At 35.9% G+C, this 21679-nt stretch overlaps 1 protein-coding gene across 1 annotated transcript; it reads left to right on the top strand.

Moving 5' to 3' along the window:
• Positions 1-1766: 1766 nt before the first annotated feature.
• LOC109084717 (DENN domain-containing protein 2C-like) lies at positions 1767-20963 on the top strand. Its single transcript, XM_019099399.2, has 19 exons — positions 1767-2198; positions 4736-5760; positions 7276-7400; positions 8270-8382; positions 8961-9128; positions 13819-13891; positions 13974-14018; positions 14141-14328; positions 15233-15342; positions 15428-15497; positions 15734-15811; positions 15894-16034; positions 17045-17193; positions 17287-17464; positions 17943-17984; positions 18959-19067; positions 19613-19855; positions 19948-20034; positions 20111-20963. The coding sequence occupies exons 2-19, from the start codon at positions 4901-4903 to the stop codon at positions 20140-20142; spliced, it is 2811 nt and encodes a 936-aa protein (XP_018954944.2). The 5' UTR covers positions 1767-2198; positions 4736-4900; the 3' UTR covers positions 20143-20963.
• The last annotated feature ends 716 nt before the right edge of the window (positions 20964-21679 follow it).

Below are 21679 nucleotides of genomic sequence, written 5' to 3'. Positions count from 1 at the left end.
TTGATGTCATTGATGTCAAACCAGGCATAATCTGTCTCTTTTGTTCCTGTTTCTTGAAAAAGTTGTGGCTTCACAATTGAGATCTTACTTAAATGCGAATGGCCTTTTTGAACCTCTTCAGTCAGGATTTCATTAAGCACATAGCACTGAAACTGCTCTTCTTCTTGTGGTTAATGACATTCTTCTGTCCATGGATTCTGGGTTAATAAACATCTCGATTCTTCTTGATCTAAGCTCTGCATTTGACAGTCTGCCATGAAATACTTTTCTCTCGCCTTTCTGATATCGGTATCACTGGTTCAGCTCTTTCCTGGCTCATTTCCTACATCAGTGATAGAAAATATTATACCACCATACAAGGGTATAAATCTGCCACTGCTCCATTTTCACATGGTGTTCTTCAAGGTTCAGTTCTTGGTCCACTTCTGTTTATCATTTAATTATATCCACTTGGTGATGTCATACACATGCATGGACTTCAGTTTCATTGCTATGCTGATGACATTCAAATTTACCAAAGCACCAGCTCTGATAGGCCATCACTGCCTGACTCACTTACTGCATGTATCAGGGATATCAAGCATTAGATGTCCTTGAATTTCTTTAAATAATAACAAAACTGAAATATTGATGATTGGCTCTGCTACCTCAGTCAAAAAGATGGACCTGTCCTTTGAAATTGACAGGGTTCGTGTGAAGCCTTCTTCATCTGTCTGTAATCTTGGTGTCTTATTTGACTCATCTCTATCTTTTGCCTCTCACATTTCTTCTGTTGTTAAAACCTCTATTTTCCATCTTCGTAATATTGCACGACTTCGATCTTCTCTAACTCTAACTGATGATGAAATCTTAATACATGCATCAATCACATCACGAATGGATTACTGCAATGCTCTAAAAAACATATTGCAAGGTTACAGTATGTTTAAAACTCAGCAGCAAGAGTTTTCAGCTCCACCAGCCCTTCTGCTCATACTGCATGATCTTCACTGGCTACCCGTGGCATCACGTATTCACTTTAAGATATTACTTCCAACATTTAAGGCATTAAATGGTCTTGCGCCTCCATATCTGTCTGATCTACTGTACTCCTACTCTCCTGCCCGGTCCCTCAGATCATCTGAGCTTGGTCTTTTGTCAATTCCTCGTTTTCAGCTTTCCACTGTGGTAGGTAATTTAGTATTGATGGTGTTAAATTATGCAATTCACTACCCTTTACATTTCTTAATATATCATCTTTATCTACCTTCAAGACTCTGATGTTTTGTATAGCATTATGTAAAGTAACCTTGAGCTATGGAAAGTCGCTGTATAAATAAAACCTCTTCTTCTGTCACGTCATGAAAAGCTTGGTTTATACAGAACGATAGTCAGTGAATATCATAAAATTATAAATGTTACTTTTCTTATAACTATTGGACTCATATATATATGCGCATAGGCTATTATTATGTAAAATCACACGTGCTTACAATACAAAAATTTAGACGTAGACCGAAATACACACACAAAATTACATTGTACAATTCTAACTTATTAATATTAAACAGCACTTTATGGACTAAACCGCTCCCCGTAAAATATTGCCAATGCATTTCAATATAAAGTAGTTTTAGCATATATTTGCCTCATGTCACTAAAGAGTTAAAACAATAAAATCAAGACAATAAAGTAGCATTTCGGTTTCAAGTTAAGTTTTTTTTATCGAATCAGTTCCTAGGAAGACATATGGGTCATTTTATGAAGAGACACTTTTAATTTATTGCAGCACCAGTTCGTGAGCTGATTCATCCTCTCCAGAGGAACCGAAGCTCAGAATCAGACGGGGAACTGACAGCACAGGAGAAGAAGCACTAACCGACCACATCCAGTCCTCTAGGAACGCCGACAGCGGTTTCTGACGGGAATATAAACAACAGCAGGAGTTACATTGTTGCCAGATGCAGGGAATTATTTGTTACTTTTTATCTCGGTTAGTCGCTGTGAAAGTGAATGGATACAAAGTCTTTTTTTTCCCCCGAGGAAGTTTTTAGCCGCCTGGCTAACTAACCAGCCGTGAGATATGAAGACATCGGGTTCATAACAGAGTTACAGACTCAGTATTTTACTCTAAATGAACTTCTTTGAGAACATTTATTTCGGTTTATTTCAGCGGAATCGAACATATGTATTGTGAAACAACGAACGAGTTTGCCTAAGTAAGTTGATATTTCTTCATAACAAAAGATCTAAACTGGCTGACATGATAGAGCTCTGGTTCGCTGGTTTTATTTATTTATTTATTTATTCATTTATCTGTTTATTTATTTATGCAGTGTTATCTAATTTAATATAAATGTAAAATGTTTTTATTGTTTTATTTTGATTATTTTAATGTGAAATTTTATTTTTGATATTTTTAATGAATTTAATTATTTTATTTTTATTTAATTATATTTGATAATTTTCTATATATTATTTTTCGTACCTGATTTCAGAGCCTTTTATAATAAATATCCCTTTGTTTAATTGTTTATTCAAGTCTCATTATAGACAACTTTTATTTACATTTAAACTTTGTTGAAGTTTACTGTTAAAGCGATTACACTCATCTCAAATTAATTTGTTTGTGTTGGATAAAGTCACATTTTTTTTTTAATAGTTAAGTTATTTATTGACTTTTACAGCTCAGTAAGCTTGGCAGTGTTTGACACAAGGTTTTGTTGTATAGACATGATCAGGTTTAGTTTTGACAGTGAATTCGCTCACTTTCCCACCCTCCTGATCTACTCCACCCAGAGGCATGTCCCCTCATGCACAAGTACATGGGGTGGGTGGATCACCTGTCCAAGGTAATATTATGTCTTGATTTTCTACCATTTGAGGGCTGGGGAATACTAGTGTCTGGCTGATGTTGACATTTTAGGGGTGTTTTGTGTGTGTCTGCGATTGCTGATGACTCTTTTGATAACCAAACCCCAAACACAGAGCTTTGTTGGCATACAGGTGGCTTGGAGAAAAGAAAGAAAGGATTTATACCACATCTCAGGTTGTGGGTTAACGTCATGAGAACGTCCTCCTTGCATACATTCAGGAAATTTACGTCCTGGATGATTGGAGTTAGGCGGCTTACCGCAGACTCTCAGAAGTTGTGATTAACTGCTGGTCTGGCCCGTCCAAACCTACACAGACCATCTGCACCATTGTGCGCCTGTGAACTTTGCGGTGTTCAATTTCATGAAAGACACCAAAAACAAGCTTGGAAATACTACACCAGATTAAATTTGTAAAACCATCGTTATGGACATTCTGCTGATCCGGCCTTCCTGTGAATCAGGAAACACAGGCTAGGCCTTCCTGTGCACACTCTTAGACACAAGTGGGTCAGTAGATGTGATGATCAAGGGGGATGGGATCTGGCTCAAATCGCGGAGAGATTCCAGTGCGTCTGTTAGATGTAGGTCATCCAGAACAAAGGCATCATTTTTGGGTCCGGCTGATCAAATGTGGTCATATTTACCGAATTATGTCGTTCAGTCCCAGTGCCAAGAAATTCCAGCAGGTCTTCACTCTCAGCGTAATGTGCAACGTGTCCAAAACACTTTGGCTGCAGATGAGGGCTTGTGTAAGAGCTGCCGGATCCGTCCTGTCTACAGTTGATGCAGGAAAGAGGAATTTCAAGTGGCCTCTTTTTGTTGTCAACTTGTTGCATAGATACCAGCGTTTATTAACATGCATGAAATCTTGCATATTTTTTTCTCATTGATGTGCTGACCGCTCGTTCATGTGCCACAATGAAGGCCCTTCTATTATGCGCACATGGATGTGGAAATACTTGGAATGCCCGTCCTTTTCGTGCCGCAGCTGAAAGAAGCTTTTGGAGAGGAGTGAAATTGAATTACATTATGCTCAAGTGTGTTAATGCACGGCAGTGTTTGGGACGGGCCCAGCTGGAGGGGGTGGGAGTGGGGGTGGTGGGTGTTCCTGGGGATGGAGGCCCCCACAATGCTTTGTCTTCTCCCATATTCCTGTGGTTGTCCGTCTCCTTTTTGTTAGGGTTTTTATTTTTAGTTTCACTGCTGACCTTTTCTGCGACAATCTTTGGTTTCCTGCATTTATGCAGCATACAGGGACCATCAGCTTTTGTGTGTGCAAAATGTGTTTGTCAGTTGAACTAGGGTTGCATGATATAGATTATTTTTTTTTAATTAATATGTATTGCAATATATTAAAAATACAGGAATTTTGAAAGTATTTGAAAGGCAATATTTAGGAAAGGTTTACTCTGAAGATGTTTTTTGAGTGTGAAATCTGGGTGAAAAATTTGGGTTTTCATCATACTTTGGTTTACAAAATTTTTTAAATTAAAAAAAAAAAACTGGCCTCTCTTTCAGTAACCATTTCAGTTTAAAAAAATCTTTGAATCTTTGAAAAAGAAAGAAATCTTTGAAAGTTGAGTCTTCACAGGCCACATCCCTACTGTTTTTGAAGAACTCAGTATAACTATAGGTGCCTTGCTCAAGGGCACCTCAGTTGTGGTATCGTGGGCCCGAGACTCGAACCCACAACCTTAGGGTTAGGAGTCAAACTCTCTAACCACTAGGCCACGACTTCCCCAAAATGCTGTGCTTGAAACCAGTAAAGCATATTCATCTAATTAAATTGCAAAAGCTATACTGCCATGCTAATTAAGTTTCGATATATATTCTGCAGCACTAAGATAAACCCACTTGTTGTGTTTACTTTTCCTTTGCAGACTCCAATGTGAAGGAAGAATGGCAGAGGAAGTGAATCCTACAGGGAAAGTGTTCTTTGGTGAACTTTATTAACTTCTTTGCACTACGAATGAAGGGTTTCTTCCTTGATAGGCTTGCTGTTGCAATGCCACACAGTCCTGTGGTGTGACGGCAGCCTCGTCGTCATGCTGGCCCTCGGAGTGGACCATGTACAAAGAGGTGGGAATGTCGTTGCAGGAGGAGGGAAGACGGTGACGATGGCAGCGTGGCCGATCAAGCGAGAACCTGCCATCAATATCAAGCAGAAAATCTCCCAATGGGAGGGACTTAGCCAGCAGGAGGACGTCCGAAGTGGGAATATTAAGCCCCAGCAAACTCTTGCACCTCGTAGGCTTTCAGGGGACTTCCTTGGAAATGGACTTGACGGCAATGATGGAGGTCATAACAAAGCAACTGTATCAAAAGCCAAAAGCCTGGGTTTAGATTTCAGAAAAAAACAAATAACAAACAAACCACATAAAAAAGAAATCCAATCTGATTTCCTAAGAAATGGAACTAATTCAAATAAATTTGTAACATCTACTCCTGTGACTAAGCATTTAAGCACTGTTACCCAAAGCCAAGTGGCTAAACTGAATGTTAAAAGCAATAATATCAAGACAAACCATTTCACAGATGACAAAATAACATCTCTACCTCAATGTGTAGATGATCCAGAGGCGTCATTGCCTCCGGGGAACTTTTACACCTCCAGGGGTTTCTGGAAACGACTGGAGGCAGATGACTCTTTGTGGGAGAAGGATTCCTCCATGGTGACTAAATATCTTGGTGAAATTGGACCTTCTTCTCCTCCACCTAAACCACAGCGCACATTCCAGTACAAGGGTGCGAGCAGTCCGCCCGGCCAGTGGATCCAATTGGAGAACCAGACTCCATCAGTCAGCAAATCGAATCAAGTCCGGAAGCATGACAACATATTAAAGCCACCCAGCTGTCCACCTCCACCTTGTCCAGTCAACGGGTTTTCCAGAAACAGAAGGAACAGGTGAATACTTTTCCCACAGTGCAGATCACAATACACAGTTAATCCCAAATTTAAGAAAAGGAAAAGAGGGAGGTTTTAGTATAGTGTCCAACAGCACTTTAAACTCTAGACACTGTCAGATGCTGCATTAAATATATTTAGGTAATCACTTGTATACAAAATATTGCAATATTTAGAAATTGTTTAGTTATTATAAACAAAGCCTTTCTTTCATTGAGGTTTTTAATGTTGGTAGCAGGCATGTACACGTCAAAACAATCATATGGGTTACAAGTTCCTAGAGGAAAAAAGACAAAAAGAAAATACAGATGAAGTACGAGATCAAATACAAAATTGCCATCAATTATTTCAACATCTTTAACATCATTTTTAGATTCATAAGATGCCATTTCCACCATTATACCTGTCCACTCTTTCAGTTCTGGATTCAATTTCTAATTCAATTTCCCAGTGTGTCGTATTTTAATTTTGCTGCATCTCTAGTAATGTCATGCCATCAAATAAGTCATTAAATAATTGGGTTAATAAAACGGCAGATTTCAAAACTTCCTCATATAATTATAATTGTACAAAAAAACAGGTTGATAACCCTTTTTAAATAGCGTTTTGCTGGCTTTCAAAACCTGTTAAACCTGGTCACAATGAAATATCCTCAGAACAATAGGTGTTGGCATGAAACGTTCTCTAATCGACATGCCTTACCTTGATTGATAGCTCAAATCATGCAGATTGTTGAGCAGAGGTGTGCTATTACTTTTCAAAGAGATCAGACTTTAAAAAATCCCATAGACACTGAAGTCTGATGTCACTGATGTCATAATTTTCTCATCCTCATGTCTCTGTTTTTCTGCGGAACGCAAAATATAATATTTTGAAGAACACTGGACCCCACTGACTTGGCATGGGCAAAAAAGTCTTCTTTTGTGTTCCAAAGAAGGAAGTAAGTCATACAGGTTTGCGATGACACGAGGGTGAGAAAATGATGACAGATTTCTTTGGGTGAACTTGTATAAACACCACTCACAGTTTCTTAAGAAAATGTACAAATCTACTTGTCGTACTCATTTCTTTCATGCATTTATTTGTTGGACAGCTTTGTGTCAGAGGACAGCATGGAGAGTTTAGCTGTGAGTGAGGGATAGTTTAGCTGTCTGGCCTCATCCCCAGCTGTGATGTCAGCTGTTCTTTGGCAGAATTACAGTCCATTGTCTGCATTTGGCCTACTTCTGTTTCAACGAAGACTGCTGAGGTCACTCAAGGGCTTTCTGAACACTCTTATGGTCACACTGTTGTGTTTCCTCCTTCCTCTAATTGTTTTTCTACCTAATCATTTGAAACCCAGTGTCTGTTCCGGTCATAATGTATCAATTCTATATCTTGTCTATTTTAACTGTTTGATATAAATTCTGGAAACATTCCTTTTTGGATTAATGGTCACCCTTTGTGAAAGACACAAAATAATTTGTTGAATCACAATACAGGGAGTGTTCACACTCTTGGTCGCTTTCTTCACAGGAAGTCATTTGAGTTTGAGGATGTGGTACGGCTGACAGACCAACAGGCCTGTAGAGGGAAGGAGGGCCGTCGTTCGGGTCTTTTCCATGCCTGGTCAGAAGACAGCATCTATGAGGATGTCATCAGTGAGTGATTCTGAGAACGCCAAGACACACATCATCGACCAGATATTACTAAGAAGCACAGTAGAAAATATATCGGCCCTGACTGAAAAACTCAACTTTCTTCTTATACACTGCCGATCAAATGTTTGGGTTCAAAAATATTTTTTATTTTTATTTTTTTAAAGAAATTAATATTCTTATTCTGCAAGGATGCATTAAACTGGTCAAAAGTGATAGTAAAGACTTTTATAATGTTACAAAAAGAGCAGCAAATCAGCATATTAGAATTCTATTCTATTATTTGATTAGAATTCTATTCAGAATAGATTTCTGAAAGATTGTGTGGAACTGAAGACTGGTGTAATGACTGCTGAAAATTCAGCTTTGCATCACAGGAATAAATTATATTTTAAAATATATTCAAATAGAAAACAGTTATTTGATCTGTTTTTACTGTAGTTTTGATCAAATAATGCAGCCTTGAGCATAAGACACTACACAAACATTCAAAAATGATACCAACCTCAAACATTTTAACTGCAGTATACAGTTTTTAGTTAAGCTATTTTTAGTGATGCATTTTTTGACATGCTTTGCTTGCATTAATTAACATGCTTACACAGACATTTCATCATGTCTTGCTCTGTTTTTGAGATGGTATGCCAATTAGATAGTCTAACTTTTAAAAATGCTTTCCAAGACAGCTGTAGCATTAGACCATCTAGCTCTTAGACCAAAAAGGCATCTTATTCGCCGACTAGTTGATTTTGAAAACGTTGTTTTGCACATTCCTATTTGTATTGAAGCTAGAGTAGAGAACACTAAAATGTTTTTGCATGACTATTATTATAGTAGCTTAAATTTTCTCATTTTCAATTAATCATTTGCAGCGGATATATCAAAAGAGAACCCATATGAAGACGTCCGACTTACACGTATGTGTCTACCTATAAGACGGCCACGAAACTACACAGTTGGACAGAGAGAGAGCCCACACATCAAGGTGACTGTCATTATAAATGCATTTAGATTTTGTCAGATTTCAGTATGTAGCATATGCACTATCGTTCAAAAGTTTGATTTCAGTAAGATTCTTTTTCAAAGAAGTTAATTTTTTTTTTCAGCAAGGATGCATTCAGTTTATCAGAAATGACATAAAAGACATTTATAATGTTACAAAAGATTTCCTTATCAAATAAATGCTGTTCTTTTGAACTTTCTAATTTTCAAAAGATCCTAAAAATGCATCACAGTCCCCACAAACTGTTTTCGATATTGATAATAATAAGAAACATTTCTTGAGTAATGGCTGCTGAAAATTCAGCTTTGCCCTTTTAGGAACAAATAACATTTTAAAATGAATTCAAATAGAAATCAGTTATTTGAAATGGTATTAAGTTTTTTCTGGTTTATTGTATTTTTTATCAAATAAATGCAGCCTTGTTGAACATAAGAGACTACCATTATTCCCACTGTTTTTTTTTTAATTAGAAAAAGAAATTTTACATTAAGGCCACTGGCTAATTGTTGAGCTAAACTGTCTGTTTTCCAACTTCTTCTCTTGTCTGTTACTGTATGCAGATCTCCCCGAAGCCCTTCACACTATTACCTAACGGCGACAGGCTGCATAAAGTGGGGAGGGACCGCAAAGAATCCATAACGTCACCTACACGTACCTCCACTACAAACACTCCTAAATCATCAGCAGCCAAACTTGCTACTACGTACAAGACAAACCGACAACCCCCGGTAAACCCACACGCATAAACATGTGCCTCAGACATCATTAAACATTGCTCAACATGCACCTGTTTCTCTGATTGTACGCATGTGAACTTTAACCACACTTTTAAATTCTTCAGTGTTTTATAAACAGAAGAGACAGAAGCTGCTCTCAAATGCTGATAATACAGCCCAGCATCTTGAGAGAAAAAACTGATATTACCTACAGTAGAGTTCAATACAAACTTTACATTAGCCAAAGTTTTTGCAAAAAATAAATTGTATGAATCAGCTTTAATGCACTTTAATGCACAAAATAACAAAAGCAGACAAATGTCAAAAGTTACAGTTTCAGTGTTTCAACAATCTCCAAAGGAGTGGAAAAATATGTTCAAAAACTCAACTTAATGTCATAGAACTTTACATAAATGCATAGTTTATAAATAAATAGGCCTTTTATTTTATTTTTTTTAGAAAATCTGTTAGTTTCTGTAACTGTTTGGATGTAGTAAAACACCTGCAGTTGTAGCATAAAACAACAGGTCATATTTGCATTTTCTTTTGTTACTGGCCATAATTCTAACCTTGAAAACAGGATTAGGCATAAAATAATGTTTTCAGAATCATTCATACATGTGAAAGTGAGCGGAGAATTGACCAAGTGGTTATAGGTATCGTGTTTAAGGCAGTTTTTCTGATCATTAAGGGATAATACAAGACTACTTTACCTTTACCTTTACGTTACCTATGGTTGTTATCATAAGCAAACTAAAAAAAAATAAAAACAAAATCATATTTATAGCGCAATTCAAAATACACATTCAATTCAATTCAAATTTATTTGTATAGCGCTTTTCACAATACACATTGTTTCAAAGCAGCTTTACAGAAAATGCATGTCTACATTACAAAGCAGAAGTGAATGTTTCCAAGTAATGTTCATTTCACAAATGATCATACAATCATACAGCTAGGCAGAAGCTCATTAAAGCAACTATTAACAGTGTGATCATAATGATTACAATATAGAGAAATTTTGGCACTATTTTTGGAATCAGCACCCTAAAATTAATAAGAAACAAGTATTAGATTTAATTCAACAAATATTATGCAGGGTGGTGTAATTAGTTCATACATAACACCATTTTTGATACATTGGATACATAAACCAATTCTAGCCAGTTTTGTCCCAGTTCTCACGAATAAATTAGCAGTGAATATAAGAAGAAAGAAAAACAGACATGAAAAACAGTGTGAGTAGAAATGTCAGCTTTGATGCTTGAAGAGGAATAGGGAGGGAGGAAGTGGTGAGAAGATGGATGGATGGTGGCAGGAAACGCTCTCTTTTGAGCACAAGTGGTTGAGGAATATCATGAAGTGCCTGTGCATCATACTGGACGCTGCTGACTAATCAGCTATGTTCAGCTTTGTGTCAGTATGACCCATACATTTATTTTGGAAAAGCTAAAATCAGTAGGTCGAGGCAGCGTAGATGAAGCTCATGGAGAAATGCTGTTTTAATAATGAGTGCGAGCAGAAAGGGAAGGTAAGAACCGTCCTTTCTTCAATAGAAATCACTCATTTTAACATCAAACAGCTTGTGGGAAATGTGGAAGTTGTTCTGTCTGATGTCCAGTTCCTTTAGGCTGTGCTGACTAACCAGTGCAGGTGTTGTTTCATGTTTCTTGAAGTGAAACATCTGAAGACACTACCAAAAGTTTGTTAATTAATAATATACTATTATATAGTATTAAAGTAATATCTAATGTTTAGCATTAGCTTTTGTTTTTATATTTTCAGATTTCATTTGAAGTTTATTTTAACTTCTAGTAATTGTGTTTTGTGCTCATATCATTTTTGATAGTTTTTTTTTTATATTTCTATTTAGCTTTAATATTTTTATTTTAGTTTTAAGTGCATTTAGTACTAAAAACCTAGGCAACATTTCTCAAGTTTAGAATTGTAATTTTTTTTATCTAATATTTATATATTATTTTATTTCAGCTTTAATTCAATTAACAAAAACATTGTTATAGTTTTAACATGCTGGTTTGGACAGATCTACAGTATAACAGCAATACTCTTTACTTGTCTTATACACACTTTCAAAGCTTTTCCTTATTGTCATACCATCAAATGTCTATTTAGATTAATATAAAACTAAATGCAGTTACAAAATAATGTTCTGTATTTCTTAAACCTAAGAACCTACTTGCTAAGTCTGTGTTTTATCCACAGTATTGGTTGATTAAAGTTTAAAATAATGTCATTTTATAATAATATTAGTGTAGATGATGCTAAATGATATGTAATACTATATGATTTAAAAAGTAAGACATAGTGTTCATTAAGTTTTGCTGAGGGGCTGTGGATAAGACCAAAACAACCGGGATACACTGTTTTAGAGTACAAATCCAAAAATAAATGTTTCTTTATGAAGATATGTTGATTGAGGCATACTTTTACATTCATTTATATTTTTTAACCATACCTTGCTGATTGTATTGATTTGTAATTCTTTTCATCCTTTGTGGTCTGACAGGTTGTTATTGTGCCTAAAATAAGACTGTATCATGTAATCATGTTTTATCATTTCTTGAACCCGTTTTAATTCACAAAGAGCATCTAAAGACAGTAAAGATTCATAAACCCACATTCAAGTCTTTTTTTTCTATCTGCGATGAATTAAAGTCATGACTTTTTCATTTCTAAGCTCAAGTACATGTTTGTATTGTTTAGTGTATTGCATTCTGGTACCTAGCAACCTCATAAAATCACTCTCCCGTGACACTATTTGAAACTCATGTGGAGGTCAAAGCAGCGCATGACGCGTGCTTTGAGTGGTGCACAAAAAGGCCTTCACTGTCCACACACATGGTGAGCATTATGTTTTTTATCGGGGGAAAGCACCACCACGCTGTTTCCGCTCATCATGGGCGAATGCCCCAACAGTTGCTGTCTCACTGTGTGATGTGGGCAGACCTCTGTGGTCTCCATAACTATAAATCATAATTAACTTGTAACGTTTGCTCTGGCCAGACATACACATGTAGACACATGTCGCTGGTCATGACACATCTAGTCTCATGGTTGTAGTTTTGTATATTGTTTGCATTTGTTTCGTATTTGAAACATTTATTTGTGGGGCTTCCATTGTAATTGCATTTTGTAAAGAATACTGACATAAAAATGTATCTCGTTTTCCACTAAACTATTAAGAAGAACAACTGTTTTCAACATTATAATGACAAGAAATGTTTATTTGGCAGCAAATCAGTATATTAGAATGATTTCTGAAGGATCATGTGACATTAAAGACTGGAGTAATGATGCTGAAAATTCAGCTTTGCATCTCAGGAATAAATTACATTTTAAGACATTAAAATAGAAGATAGTTCTTCTAGACAAAAAAAATGGGACACTGTACAAATTGTGAGTAAAAAAGGAATGGAATAATTTACAAATCTCATAAACTTATATTTTATTCACAATAGAATATAGATAGCATATCAAATGTTGAAAGTGAGACATTTTGTAATGTCATGCCAAATATTGGCTCATTTTGGATTTCAAGAGCTATACATTCCAAAAAAGTTGGGACAGGTAGCAATAAGAGGCCGGAATAGTTAAATGTACACATAAGGAACAGCTGGAGGACCATTTTGCAACTTATTAGGTCAATTGGCAACATGATTGGGTATAAAAAGAGTCTCTCAGAGTGGCAGCGTGTCTCAAGCCCCTTTCACACTGCGATTAGGGCAAATACACGGGTAATGTGTCCCAGCATTTGTACCCGGGTCACTAGATTTTGCACTTTCACACTGCCAGTGATTACCCGGAATATGTGCCTGCGTTCACACACAACCCGTAAAGGTCCCGTAAAGACACGTGATATCTGGGTGTGACGTGTAATGTACGAGTCGAAAACGCTAGGCACGTTAACTTTCACTTAAGCTGGAGAACGATCTCAGCTTCAGCGCGGAAAGTAAGGAACTAACTGATCTCTGCTTCGTTACAGTTTGCACATTTTTTCGTCGCGAACGTTGATCTGCCTTCAAAACACGCTAAAAGTGTCGCGCGATAACGCGCGCCATCACTACAACACGGCATTAGTTCTGGCTTTTGTTCACACAGCGCTCATTCCGGGACTGAACCCAGCAATGTTACTAGGTCCCCGACCCGGGTTCAATCCCGGAATCAATCCCGGGACGTGTTTGCTTTCACACAGAATTTGCCGGGTCCGACGTGCAGTGTGAAAGGGACTTCAGAAGTCAAGATGGGCAGAGGATCACCAATTCCCCCAATGCAGTGGCGAAAAATAGTGGAGCAATATCAGAAAGGAGTTTCTCAGAGAAAAATTGCAAAGAGTTTGAAGTTATCACCATCTACAGTGCATAACATCATCCAAAGATTTAGAGAATCTGGAACAATCTCTGTGCGTAAGGGTCAAGGCCGGAAAACCATACTGGATGCCCGTGATCTTCGGGCCCTTAGACGACACTGCATACAGGAATGCTACTGTAATGGAAATCACAACATGTGCTCAGGAATACTTCCAGAAAACATTGTCGGTGAACACAATCCACGGTGCCATTCGCTGTTGCCGGCTAAAACTGAGTCCCCCAAACTTTTGAACAGTAGTGTACAAACTAAAGTTGTAATCAACCTGGAATATTGCTTTAAGTGAACTATAATGTTTGTTGTGTTTCTCATGTAGCTTGTAAACAGAATCCAGGAGATATTTGAAGCCAAAAGAGGAAGGAAACGAGTATGGGCAACAGCAACCAGAGGTGAGAGGATGCATATTTCATATTTACCTGGTTTACCAAGAGAAAAAGTCTAATCATGCAGTAAATGTGTGTTTTATGGCAGATGAATTGAGTGGAACAGAGAGTGATCCTGAAGAGAGCTCTAAAGGTCAGTGTCTCCCTCAGCCCTCCGTACAGAGAACTCTTGCTTATTCAAGTTTAACTTGTATATCAAATCAGTTTTTCAGTTTTTATAAACCCATCGATGCTGTTTACATTCTTTTCTCATAGATCGCTCCCAGCGCACAGTGTACATTCAATCAACTTTAAAGCGACGACCGGGTTACCGCACTTTAGAGAGGGACCTGATCCAACTACAAGAGCAGCGGCTTTTCCAGCAATTTGTAGTGGTGTCGCTTAGAAAAGCTTCCCCTGGAAACACATACATCCCTGAAATCACACAACAGTTCCCTACGAAGGTAAAGAGACCTAATAAACTCTGACAAAATCTAAAAATAATTTAGGGCGGAGCTTGTTTGAGGTTTGAAGTGTGGAATGTGTGTTTCACCATTTTCTTTTTTTCACAGATTTTATTTATTCATTTTTTATATGTCTTTCATATTATAATTCAAATAATTTTATATAAATATAATAAAACATAATAAAATTATTTACATTTTAATTATTCATGTAACACTGAAGAACTGGAGTAATGATGCTGAAAATTTAGCTTTGCCATCACAGGGATAAATTACATGTTAAAATAGAAAACAATTTTATATATATATATATATATATATATATATGTATGTATGTATGTATATATATGTATGTATGTATGTATATATATGTATGTATGTATGTATATATATATATATGTATGTGTATATATATATGTATGTGTATATATATATATATGTGTGTGTATATATATATATATGTATATATATATATATATATATGTGTGTGTATATATATATATATATATAATATATCTATATATATATATATATAATATATGTGTATATATAATATGTATTTTTTTTTAATATTTCTTTTTATGTTTATATAATGAAATCCAGATTATTTCATATAAATATAATACAATTATTTACATTTAATTTTAAAATAATTATAATTATTTTAATGATAATATACAACTATATATAATATGTATTTATATGCTGTAAGTAAGAGTTATTTTATGTAAATGTAGTATAACAACATTATTTACATTTTAATTTTTAATTTTAAATACATTATAATTAAGTAATATTACTTTTATATGATTAATATTTAAATAATAAGTCAATATAGGAAAATGTCATCATTATATATTTGATTATATAAAATATAATTTTTCTGTCTTTATTTTGCATTTAGTTTGAGAAGTCTTCTCGTCTGACTCGTGAGGCTGAAGACAGATTAAGGGCGATTCCCAAGTTTTGTTTTCCTGACTGTCATGACTGGCGTCCCTCCTCGGACCACACCAGGTAACATGCAAATAATAAACAATTTATGTTTCTTGGCTAAATAACTGATCGCACTCCTAATATAATCTTTGATTATCGCCCGCAGTGAAACGTTTTCTTTTGTCCTAACGGGGGAGGATGGGAGTCGCTTATTTGGATACTGCCGCAAAATCCTGGTGAGATTGTAAATATGGTGGTCATATTAATTCAACAGAAAAACATCATCTCACCTGGTCAGCTAAAATAATACTTGGCCCAAAAGTCTCATTTTATTCATCATGTAATTCCAAACCTTACATTGATCATTATGAAGGTTCGAAAAATATTACATTTAATAAATAATATGTGAGTGTATTGTGTATTGTCGGTGGTAAATCTGTACTTACCTTGACCTTTGACCTGTATCTTGCAGCCCAGTGGGAAGGGGAAGAGACTGCCTGAAGTTCACTGCATCATCAGCAGACTGGGGTGCTTCAATCTCTTCTCAAAGGTCAGGGACATTTCCTGTTTAATCCGCACTAAACCAGTTCGACAGATGCTGAATTGTAACTGTCTGAAATGTTTTGGGGTAGATCTTGGAGGAGGTGGAGAGGAGGAGAGAGATTTCCCCAGCCTTGGTTCATCCTTTCATGCACAGTGTCATGGAAGCTCCCTTCCCTGCTCCTGGACGCACCATCACCGTCAAGAGCTTCCTGCCAGGCTCTGGCAATGAGGCAAGAAGATATTGTTTAAAGGAAAAACAACGTTTAATACTACATCTGATTTATTCTAAAAAAATTAAAATTTTTACAAAGTTTTGAATTTAGTTTCTCCCCATGATAATAAGTATTCATTTAAATCTTGACATTATTACTAGTCATACATGACAACTTGACCTTTGTTGTTTAATAGTTTTATTTTTCAACATTTATTTTATTTTTATTTTATTATTTATAGCTATTTTATTTCACAAACTAATGGTTGTACCACCAGTGAAAAATGATCATAAATAACTGTTGTTTTTTTTTACGATTGTGGAAATATCATCTCGAAACATGCCACTGATCAGATGAAAATCCATAAATTAAAACAACAAGGAATTTTTTCAAAGAAAATCTTTCACGTGAACATTAAACAGTAACAACCAATGACATGTTAAATTTTAACTGTATATGAAAAAAAAAATCTTAAATGTAAATATATTTTTTTTTAGTATGGTAGGAATATCATATGCACATCTGAACAGCCTTTTTACTATAAACTTTGAGCTTGGAAGTACTTTTCTGCAATTTTTTTTTATTTTCAATTTTTTTTTTTACATGATAACACTTATGACAAAAAATCAAGGGACAAGCATCCTTCTTGAATTATTTATGTTATTATTTTTAATAATTGTTATTTCTTGTACTAATGCTTAGCCCTGGGAAATGAGATAATTAAGAAATATAATAATTACATATTTATTATTTTTATTAAATTAAAAATCACATTTTATTATTTTTATTACATTTTTTAAAGAAAATTATTTAAAATGTAACTTTACAAATAAGTAAAACTGTAAAAAACTGTACAAAACAATATAGAGTCAAACCATTCATATTATTTTTTTATATTGTTGTTATACAATTTTGCCTTTTTACATGGAGTTTCTTAACTACTTGAAACCTTTTTAATTACTCAAGTCAAAGAACAGGTTTGTCACTATCTTTGGAGAATCATCCGTGTGTCTCTGTTGTATGTGTAGGTTCTGACGCTGTGCAGGCCAGTGGACTCTCGTTTGGAGCACGTGGACTTTGAGAGTTTGCTGCAGTGTCTCAGTGTGACCAGACTCCTGCAGGTCTTTGCTTCTCTGCTGCTGGAGAGGAGGGTGATCTTCATCGCAGACAAACTCAGGTACAGGCCACCACCCATGCTGATAACCAAATATAGCAATCTGAATGCCAACTAGAATTAAACTCAAACCTTACTCTGTTTGTCTGTGTTCAGTGTCTTATCCCGATGTGCCCATTCTGCCTTGGCTCTGCTGTATCCCTTCACATGGCAGCACACATTCGTGCCGGTGCTTCCTGCCAGCATGCTGGACATATGCTGCTCTCCCACTCCTTTTGTGATGGGGGCGCTTTCTCCATCCCTGCCCGAGGTGCTGGATATGCCCATCGAGGAGGTCAGTCACTTTCAAGGAGCCTATTTAAGTCCACTTATATTTCTAATCAAGGATGTTTTATACCAGTATTGATAGTAATTACGTTTTTAGTAATAATTTCAACAATTTCATCTTTCTGACCTATAGACCTTGGTCAGGGTAGTGCATTATTAATTTCTAACAGGAATGTGTTCCATGAAGAAACTCTTAACATCCAAGGATCCTTTCCATTGGACAAAAGATTATTTTAGTGGAAATGTTAAAATGTTCTTTACTGTAATAATATAATGGTTCTTTTAACAAATACACCCTTTTGGAGCCTTTATTTCAAAATGTAGGAGGTGCAATAATCAAAAATCTTCATTGAAAACAAGATTGCATTTGTCTTGCTTAAATAACCTGATTGTAAAATGATACAACTTTGCATTCTGAGGTTCCTGTCAGGTCCATCTAGTGATTTTAATGTTACATTCCTAGAATTTTTTTCTTATTCTTTCAGGTTCTTATTGTGGATTTGTGTGCGGACAAGTTTGTCGTTCAGGTGTGTATGCAAGTTTTAGTTTCTTAATACAAGGGTGTGTCCTTTTGAAAGTATCACAAGTGTGTGTTTGTGAGGGTGTGGTCTGAAACTCAAGTCACAGCCTGAGCAGCTGTTATGTATTATCAGTCAAAGACATACATCTGATGGTTTTAAGAAGTCTTTTTGGCCATATTTATATTGTCATCCAATTCCAGTTTTTTCCTTATGCACTACCATTCAAAAGTTTGGGTCAATAATATCCCCAGTGATTTGAAAAGAAGTCTCTTATAACTTTTTTGTAACATTATAAATGTCTTGCCCTGTCACTTTTGATCAATTTTGATTAGGGCTGTCAAATCAATTAATCGCATCCAAAATAAAAGTTTGTGGTTACATAATATACATTGTGTGTACTGTGCATATTTATATGTATATAAAACACACACATACATGTATATATTTAGGAAATATGTGTGTGTATATATATATATATATATATATATATATATATATATATATATATATATATAAAAACACACACACACACACACACACACACACACACACACACACACACACACACACACACACATACATACATATTCTTAAATATATACATGTATGTGTGTGTTTTTATATACATATATATGCACAGTACACACAATGTATATTATGTAACCACAAACTTTTATTTCGGATGCGATTAATCGCAATTAATCGATTTGACAGCCCTAATTTTAATACATTCTTGCAGAATACATACTCATTTCTAACAAAAACAAATAAATAAAAATAATACAAAATAAAATAAATCACTGGCTCCAAACCTTTGTACATTAGTTCACATCAGACTACTAACTGCTGAAGACCTAATTGCTGACAAACTGTTTTGTGAAATGTTATCATGGGTCTGTTTATCTAGTCTTTGTAATAATGTCTGTTTCTTTCAAAAGTTTGCTCCTAGTTTCATCTTTCTCTCCTCTCCGTTGCCCTAGCTTGGAGACGAGGACTGTATCTTACCTAGAAAGCTGCAGGCAGCGCTTCAGGAGATACTGGACAGCAGGGAAGAGATCCTAAAACAAAACACAAGAGTCAGGAAAGGAGGTTAGACTCATCACATGTGCCGTTATTCACAGCTGAACCCACAGCATCTGACTCAGTTCAATTTTAAACCGGTTTCATTCATGTGACTGAAGGTTTGGTCCAATGTCCTATTGTGTCAGAATGAGATGTTCACCTTTTAAAGTCCTACTGTCTATTTATTCATGATGTGATGAGTAACCAACCGTTAAACAAGGCCGGTGAGGTCAGGAACATGCTGATAAATATGATTTCAGGTGTACAGATGTTTCGTTAAGCTGGCCCAACGGCAAATAGTCATTATGCTGGTTATACTAAATATTAAAGGACTAGTGGCTTACCAAGCACAGTTTTCTTTCCTGTGTTGACACTTCCTGTTAAAACAGGAAATTTTAGGTCTGTTTTTTATCAAATAGCAAATACTTTTAGACATTCTCTAGAGAGCATATGATTGGACAAACATTTGATCTAAAATGCGTACTTAATATTGTGTCTGTTTTGTTTGTTGTTGTTTTTATACAATGCATGCAGTATCAATCTGTCACACTGTGGTTTTATCATTCTAACAGATCAACCAGACCTGAGCACTTTGGTGTCAGAGGCATTTGTGTGGTTCTTTGTTGAGCTGGTCGGACATTATTCTCTCTTCATGAGCGACACGGGACCCGGTGGGACCCGAGAGCTGCAGAGAGATGCTTTCAGGAAATCTCATCCTTCCCGAGGAGTGCGACAGTTTCTCCAGCTCTTCATGGACACGCAGATGTTTGCTGGTTTCATTCATGACAGAGAGCTCAGAAAAGGGGGTGTTAAAGGTAAGAGAAGAAATATAAGGATTAGAGTTGTTATTTTTAGGGCGAACCATTCCTTTTAAGTAATGAGAGGATGTTTTGTCCTTGTTTAACAGGGCTGTTCGAAATGAGAGCAGCAGAATATCTGGATTCGTATCCTGAACCTGAACCAAGTGGAGTCAACAAATTTTTCAAGGGCCTTGGTAAATCATTTTCCTCTTTTCCATTCATCTAACACTTTTTTCCATTGTTTTACTCACAAATTTGTTTTTTTTGCAGGAAATAAAATGAAATTCTTGCAGAAGAAATAGAGAACTGTCTCAGACGCCAAGTATGAGTGTCTTTTTTTTTTTTTAAGTGTCTGATGACTCAACTAGCATGTCAGTTCCTCTCCCTTAGCCAACGCGCAAGGGTGGAGATGAGGTCAAGACTGGAATCAGCGTGTTCTGCGCTGAAAATTCTCTGGCTTGGATTTGCCATCCCATCACAAAAGAGGAAAAGACTGGAAATTAGTTTATAAGCACAAGGAACAAAGACGACTGAATGAGAACAAAGAGAAAAGGGAGGAGTCTGTGTCATGTTATTGTGATTTTGATAGCCTAAATAAGGAAGAAACTGACTATGAATGCATAATAACGAGAGTTGGGTTAATGGCCATGTCAGAGGTCAAAAATGTTTTTCTTGTCTTTAATGTAATTTTTATTAAAGTATATAATAAGGTAAGCTTATGTTTTAACCGAAAACCTTTTACAACTGAAGAAAATATGATGAAGGATGACTTATATATTTTTTTGCCAAATTTTCTGTTTTGTGAAATATCAATGCAAATGTTTGTTTTTCAGAGGCTTTTACGTTTTGTACAGTTTTGTTTTTAGACAAGCTACTTTTTGTAACAAACTTTTCTGATGCAATGTTGGACAGGAAGTGTGATCTTGATGTAGAAATTGAACATTTTGATGAATGTCAAGAGAATGGAAATGTATAGGGTGCGTGGGTTTAAAATATATGGGAACTTATAATAAAAAAGTGGAGTATACAGTGTTATTAAAAACTACACTTACAGCAGTAATGTGGATTTGGTGGCTTCTTGAAAGAAGCAAATTGGCAATAACATGGTTTTGACCAATTTTTTTATATGTGTTGTTTATTATATAGAGTGTGATATAATCTAACAAAGTGCATTTGTGTTATTTAATCATTTCGATGACTGCTGTTATTCCTTAACATGTAAGAAGTAGTAACTAGTGTATAAGTAGTGATCCACTGAAATCAAACTTTTGAAGGGTAACGTTACTTGAAATTGATTATAGAGACAGAGGCAGTGTGTTGTCAGGTCTGTGTAACAAAATCAGTCCAATCTAAAATAGGCTAAAACAAGCCCATTGACCCAATCAGAATACCCCACTCCATACCTAAAATACATGTTTTACAGTCACTGCTACGTGTTACACACACAATTTCAATTTGAAAATCACTAGTAGCTTCTCGTAAGCCTTCCCTCACAAAACTCATGATCTAGCACAGTTTTATCATTTGTTGAATATAAACAGAGGCGTACTGCACATCTTAAAGGCCCTCAGCTAAACACGAGATGGGGCCCCTCCCACCAGCAGTGATGTCATTTAAGAAAAGTTAGCTATTGTGCACCTGCTGCAGTATACTATTCAGTCTGTCTCTCCCATTTACATAACTGATTTATCAGTCATGTGGTGAATTATCATTGCAGTGATGCATTTCATGTAGGCTAAAGGCCAACACGTTTCAGTTCAAACACTGTCCTACATAAGACTCACTAACTGTTTAAAAAAACTATACAAGCAAAAGTCATGTCTTTCAGTATATGAACAG

This window comes from Cyprinus carpio, chromosome A8, assembly GCF_018340385.1.
Source record: "Cyprinus carpio isolate SPL01 chromosome A8, ASM1834038v1, whole genome shotgun sequence".
NCBI classification, from domain to species: domain Eukaryota; kingdom Metazoa; phylum Chordata; class Actinopteri; order Cypriniformes; family Cyprinidae; genus Cyprinus; species Cyprinus carpio.
This window is presented reverse-complemented; position numbering and strand designations above follow the sequence as displayed.

Bases quoted from the DNA above. Each gene is read 5' to 3' on its own strand.
- LOC109084717 (XM_019099399.2), top strand. From the start codon at position 4,901: ATGCTGGCCCTCGGAGTGGACCATGTACAAAGAGGTGGGAATGTCGTT. The intron at 5,761-7,275 runs GTGAATACTTTT...CTTTCTTCACAG, and splicing joins TCCAGAAACAGAAGGAACAG to GAAGTCATTTGAGTTTGAGG. The intron at 15,498-15,733 runs GTGAGATTGTAA...TGTATCTTGCAG, and splicing joins GATACTGCCGCAAAATCCTG to CCCAGTGGGAAGGGGAAGAG.